General features: G+C 35.2%; 1 protein-coding gene across 1 annotated transcript; it reads right to left on the reverse strand.

Annotated features, from left to right (window-relative positions):
* Window positions 1-720: 720 nt before the first annotated feature.
* LOC108969852 (DNA repair protein XRCC1) lies at window positions 721-3,868 on the reverse strand. Its single transcript, XM_018934833.1, has 5 exons — window positions 3,717-3,868; window positions 3,467-3,661; window positions 2,601-3,407; window positions 2,447-2,535; window positions 721-1,281 (listed from the first exon to the last, which is right to left on the reverse strand). Exons 1-5 carry the CDS (start codon window positions 3,765-3,767, stop codon window positions 822-824), a joined length of 1,602 nt encoding a protein of 533 aa, XP_018790378.1. The 5' UTR covers window positions 3,768-3,868; the 3' UTR covers window positions 721-821.
* Window positions 3,869-7,222: the final 3,354 nt, after the last annotated feature.

The raw sequence follows: 7,222 nt of genomic DNA on the forward strand, positions 1-7,222 counted from the left end.
TAATTTTTGCAGATTTTGTAAAAAAAATTAAAATTCTTACCATTTTGTGACAATGGTTCATATAATTCAATATAAGCATCATATGTCACTCAGAGAATGCTTTTTTACATTCTCTGTGACTTTGTATATTTGATATATTTTTTTACAAAGCTATTCTCTTTATTTATTCTCAGCCATTTTAGGTATATTTCTGCCACGCACGTACTCAATTCTGCTAATTAGCAGCGCGAATTTCAGAGCTTAAAAAATATAGGTTTGATCACTTATCATTATGTAAAAATACTTGACAACAGTACTTTATGTTTATTTTGTTTACCACCAATATACGTTTTAATGTCAAAACTTTGAAATTCGTATATTAAGAATGTTTATGTCAGCTAAGGAAATATTTACCCGATTTTACCAATTGTATTGATCATTGCCACTGGGGCCCACAAATTCGGTATCTGGGTACTTGAAAAGTTATGTTCCGATGGCAGTTTTTGGACGTAACACGTTATAAGATGTCGATTAACGGTATTTTTTAATGCTGCAATGGTCCGATTCCACCCATCTACAATGTCAACTTTATCTAAGCTTATGGCAAGGTATAGGTTTTCACGTCTATTTCAACTTAACGGGCAAATGTTTTACTTTATGACAAATACATGCTATTCCAAGTTAATCATTTTCAGATATTGCTCACAAATCGGGGTGTTACCAAAATTCAGCAAATCTTCAATATCCACTAATTTTTTACAAACTTAGATCTTTATTTTCATTGAATTTCCATCCATATTTATAAAAATCTCAATTCTCAACAAATACACATAAAGACATTGTTATTTAAGCATCGCTTTTCGTACCAAGTTTGCCTTCACGTCCAAAAAATCTTCTTCTTCTGTAGACACATCAAARTCTCCTTTTCTTCTGGATATTTTTGTTTCATTTGCAATATTAGGTTTATGAGTATTACTCTGTAAAACGCGTTGAATATCATCATCTGTGTCACTGCCTGATGAAACTGCATAATTTATAGATCTATTAGAGAGGTTGTATGTTGGGACTTTTAAGTCAAGTTCCTTGGATATAGTGTTGTTAACCGATGATTCAATAGGCCGTAACGATTCATCTAGAACCTCTTCTTCACTGTGGGGCTGATTAAGATCACTGCTATCCAAAGCATATCTTCGCCAATGCAAGCATTTTTTTTGTTTGTAGCAGTCTTCTATCCATTCACGTGTAACTATTCTACCTTTTCCCCTCACCTGGTTATATTTTGGTGTATTTTTGAAAGCACATCTAAAAAAGTAAATTAATTAGCAATTTCCTACGTATACATATTTATGTATATGAAGAGTTTTTTGGAAATATGGAAAAATATTTCAATGAGTGYATCCACTGACCCATCCATAATAAGAAAACAAAAGTAATAATATTTATAATAATAATAATCCATTACTCATAAATATGAATATGAGTTTTTTTGTAAGATAGAAGGGACATTTGGTATTTATTAATAAAAACAAAATATATATATTACGAACTATGAAAAAAAAATTATTTTGGCAGATAGCAATCATACTACTTTAGAGACTGATGCCCACAGCAATCATACTATCTGCAAAATTATTTTTTTGCCGAAAAATATTAAAACATAGCAAAACAAAAAGTGATCTAAAGCGTGAATAAAAAAATTTGGTATTTCTGTTTACCACTACTAACAAAAAAATAATAGTTCCTTTACTCACACTGGTGACACAAATAATAAGGTCAAAACCAATGATTTATTTCAGAGCCCACAAAAACATGGAAAAAACGAAATATTATTCAGATCATGCCTTGAATTTTACCTCGCAACATTACCGAAGTTGAAGAGGGAAGCAAGACGCATTTGCAGGCAGAAAACGAGAGAGGCCGAAATGCGTGAGTATAAAAAGCTTGACAAGCTGACCGACAAGGGTAATGCTTGAAAATCCTACTAAATGACTAACAGGTTTCAAGACCGGAGCATACTATTGTAGAATCCCCAGAGGTGATTTAGTGACTGATGGACAGAGCAAACTAAAATCATGGAGGGAACACTTCTCCAGTTTCCTGAATGGCACTGAAAGTATACCGCCAGGTGAAGGCGAACTCGTTTTCCCAATCAATGACGATAGAGTAGATTATCCAGACTGGATAAGGAAGCAAAGAAAGTGGGTCTGTCGGTGAACGAGGACAAGACGAAATATCTCCTATCATCAAACAAACAGTCGTCGCAGTCACTACTTGGCTCTCACGTCACTGTTGACCGTCATAACTTCGAAGTCGTAGATAATTTCATGTACAAATATTGCAATTTATTTTATGTGTAATAAACATAATTGTATAATAAAAAAGATGTAATTACCTTGAAATATATATCCCTCTACAAAATTAAAGCCTTCCAAAAACTCTTATATACATATAAAATACTTTTACTCACATTAAATGTGTACAATCAGTTCCCCAATCAGCTTTATATCTTGCTCCCATTGACAAAGCTTTATCCCGAATATCTGAACGATCGGGATTCTACTGAAAAACAATAAGTTATTTAATTATAGATAACAAACTACATATTCTTCTATGTATCATACTTGTATTCCACTGATTACTAAAACAGTGCCTTTTAGAAGCTCATTGAATGGACGAAAGATTAGACGTTTCTCACTTTGCTTTAAGACTATATCATAACTCTTGTTGTCGAGTCTCTTTATTGCTTTATCCTCGATATTTTCGTGACTTTTATTTTCCATGGAAGAAGGTTTAATTGGTTTCTTACTGTCGCTGCAAACTTTGGATTTTTCAGTTTTAGCTTGCAGTTTGTGACGTTCAATCTCTATAGTTTCCAATAATCTTTGTTTTTTAACTGAAAGTATTTCACCACCACTCGTTTCTTCGCTACCAAAACCAAGTTCTTTTCGATTACGGTCTAAGCAAATTGCCAAATTTTTATTTACTGGTTCTTTCGTTTTTACACTTTTCTTTTCTATTGGAGAACTTTTTGAATCATTATTCATTTCAGAAGCTTTCCATCTTTTAAATAGCGATGAGGAGCTTTCTGATTCAGATTCTGGAGACTCTTCCCGCATTCTAAATTTACCCAGTTGGGAAGTATTTAGTGGCTCAGAGACGTTAGCCAAATCATTTGTAGTTATTGATTTCTTATGTTCAAGAGAAGTAATTTTCTTATTTGGTTCGGAATCGACACGTAATTTAATAAACGATATCCCATATTGTACGTGTTTGTTGAAAGGTTGACTACAAATCACTTTAATAAACTGCCACTTTTCGGATGTTGCGGTGGGTACTAAAGCGTCTCTACCAAAACAACGAACTCGATTGACATTTGTGGAATTCTTACTCTCTATTAGGGTCATAAACGAACAAGTCACCAAAATTTCCTAAAAAAAAGTTTTCGAAACCAATTTACAACCAAACTTTCTTGTATAATTAAACTTACAGTAAAATTATTTGTGCTGCAACAAGTTTTGCTGACCAATACCTCTATGAAAGCAGAATGTTCATTTCCAATATCAATTCCTGTAATTATTTGCGGCTCACTTAATTCGAGAACAACATACGCAACTCTTTCGCCACAAGTTCGTGTTTTCCACTTTTTTGCAGTATGTTTTATTAAGTTTTCAGCTTTAAAATTCTGAAAAATAGGTAAATTAATCAACAAAATACTTAAGGTAATTATAGAGACTTACACTGTCTTCGCTGCTCACTTCCCGAATACACTTAATATCTGCAAAAGGCATTATACATACACTTATTCTTTTATATTAGAAAATTTATATATAGCAAAACAGAAAATAGCTCAAAAAACTGAATTACCCGCTTTGAGACATTATTAGCAATATTCTATCGATTATTTTACGACCAAACACACTGCAGAAAGGACAAAAAATATTGTCGCGCATTTCTCGATAAATTGTACACCTTGCGACCCACTTTTGAGTTCGTTCAGAGAACGTATAATTTATAGATATATATTATTGTTGTAATATACTAAGTTTTTTATGATATTATGATAATATATCATATATGTACATACATGTGTAGCAAATATGTATATGTATACATATGAAATTATATTACATTATCAAATATAAGAAATATTTAAAAAGGAGCACATTTGCCCATTAATTACAAAAATTGCTTGAGAATTGCATAAATTAAAAATAATGTTATCAATTTGCATGAATTCATAAAAATTCGCAAAATCATATTCATATCAATTGATATGATAGCATGTAAACGTATAAAAATATAAGCCAAAAGGCCAACAGGCGTTTGTAAAAGCAATGTACATTTCAGAGGACAATTCTCATTGAGTTCTCAGCTCTGTTCACTCATTTCTGGTAAAATTTCTCCTGCCGAGTCAAAGTGGTGAAATCCACTAATAGAAAATTCATGGCTCTTGACAGTTCACACGCTTGTCCGTGGTTGAACCTTCTCTATAAATGTACGTTCTCTGGCTCGTTCACCCGATTGTTAAATAAAAGTCGCAATTTAATGCATATACTTTTATCCTTATTTCTAATTCCAACCTAATGCCTTTTTACTCATTATTAAGTAATGATAATAAGTAAGGTAATAAGTTTTTTATTTATATCTCATTAGCTCTTATCATGGCTGCACTCTACTTCTCCACTCAAACATTCTGGCAACTGCGAATATCGCTGGCTAGTAATATATCGTCGATTCTATTGTATTTAAGTATCTAATTTTTCTTCCTTTGCCCTCCACGATTACACATATCTACCGCACCAAGCACGTATCATTTATGTTTTTCATTTCGTCATTACGGATACTGCCTGTCCTTCTCTTACTGGAGTAAATTTCATCTGCTTTCCTGATACCCAGTTTCCACCGTCTCCTAAATTAGAGGAGCTTTGACACTCCTTTCTCGGTCACAAAGTTCGCTACTGGTTCAGCCTCTCCGTTGGGAATTGTGTACACTTCTGGAAATTCGCTGAAATGTGCCTTTACTACCAAAACATGTTTATTTCTCCATTTAATGGCAGGAGATGGACCATCTTTTCCATAGCCGATGGACAATGCCCAGCCCAATCGAACCTTCGTTTTAATTTATCTAAATGTTTTTGTGATTCGCAAGGCTTTTTAACCTCTGGAACAATCATAAGTACTCGCGTGTTTTGCCCATTTTGAAATTTACATACTCGATGGAAGCTGCCACAATACTTTTAAACTACACCGCTCTGCCCAATATGCTTTTCCGACTAACTTTTGGCAGTTATTTTATCAATCATGGTACATTTGATTATCTAAGCTGGGAACACTATTGCGGCCTACTGATAGCTGCATGCGATGCTGCCATTTGCGACGACATCTGCCGCCTTACAATGAAAATTATGTTTATGTCTACATTGTTAAAAGAGATTGCGTCTCTTCCTTTTTACTATCTTCGGTGTCTCTTCCTCTAATCTATGTTTCTATGGCCTCTCGGAACCGTGGTTTAAATTCTCCTTCTAATCTATTAATTGCTAAACCCACCATGGATTTATCCATTCCCACGCTCTCTTTGGGAACTTATTTGACTATCCAACTTCTGGCACCAATTGGAACGGGTTTCTTGACAAATCTCAAAAAATTTGCGAATATCACGGCTGACAGCACAAAATTGAATCGCAAATAAATTGCTAAAACCAACGGTGCTAGACGGGTATCTCTTAGCAAACGTGCAAGCTGCCTGTTATTGATACCTTTGTTCAAAGAGTGGGACAAAAGTAGCGCAACGACATTTGATTTTCACTGGTCTCCTTTATCTAACCTATAGCAAATATAGCATGCTGTCTTGTTCTAAATTATGACATACATTTGTTATCAAATCTCTTTACAGTCCGTTAAGGGGAACAAATACTTTTGTTACCGCTTTGCTGACCTATGCGTTATACATAACAAAAAGTATTTGTTACCCAAATTTCTGTTAGAATTATTATTTTAGTTAGCTGATTGTTACCTTTAACGTATAAACATGTTAGCTATAACAACCATATCTGTTACCTTGATATGTTATTATATTTGATACCCATTAGTTACTTCTAGCAAATTCAATTAACTGTCTTGTCATTGTACCTTAAATATATAAATAAAACGCAGGTATAAATATAACTATAAAACAATAAGAATATTCAATTTTTTTCTATTACTTTTGGCCCTAGCTACTACTGTAAAATCTTTGTAAAGTTTGTAATAATTTTCTTTCTTGTTTCCTACACACAACCATTACGATCCTTTGCCATCGAAACCAAAATAACTCCGACGGTTAAGACCACATCTTTTCATTGTAGCGAATTTTAGAGATGAATTTTAAATTTCGGCAATATATATTATTTTTTCATTTTTTACTCTATTAAAAATTTCTAATACGCAAATACGGCGCCCCCCCAAGCCCAACGAAAGATTAGTCAAATAACGCCACAGGAGCCACCAAACTCCAAGAGGCAACAGGACAGTTATGCCCAGGTTGCTGGAGGCCAACTCTCCACATCGAATCCTTCTCGGGCAGCTGAGGGAAAAGGCGGATATGCGGATGCATTAAAAGGCATACGGATGGCTGTGCTGAATCTGAACTACCGGGCGGAGACTCTTGAAGCTGAGAAGCTTTTCAAGATTTCCTCATGAAAGAGGTGTATAGGGGATGTGAGGTCCCGGTAGCCTTCCATGGGGTTTACTTCAAGGGCGGGTTTATGTAGGTGATGTCCAGCACCTCTCTCCTGCTTATAGTTATGAATATTCTCTATCTCTAAGTTACTAACTACTATGTACTCTAAAAGAGACTCACCTCTTACGTTGCAGTTGGTGCTGCCCCATTTGAAGTGGTGGGCGCTTGCGTCGCAGCCTATGATTAGGAAAAGCCTGTGCCTTCTGTAATGCTCCACCAACCTTTCCACCACCTCCGGGGATACCGTGGATGCCTCCCCTGGGAAGTAGGCTGAAACCAGGACGAAGTCCCTGGCTTGAATCACCACCAGATCCTGCGTTAGGAACTCTGAAATTCAGAAGAATTCAATGATATTCCTGACAGCTATGCAAGTTCTAGGTCTCTCGCTAGAGAGATCCAAGATAACCTTATATCACTCCGTCTTGAGGCCTTTGACCTCTCCTCTGTGGACCCAAGGCCCTTGGATCAGTAGTATGCCCAGTTTCTCCGCTATGAACCTGCTCGCTATGACAGCCGAAGCTGTTG

Source organism: Bactrocera latifrons, unplaced genomic scaffold, assembly GCF_001853355.1.
Source record: "Bactrocera latifrons isolate USDA-ARS-PBARC rearing strain unplaced genomic scaffold, ASM185335v1 scaffold_268, whole genome shotgun sequence".
NCBI lineage: Eukaryota > Metazoa > Arthropoda > Insecta > Diptera > Tephritidae > Bactrocera > Bactrocera latifrons.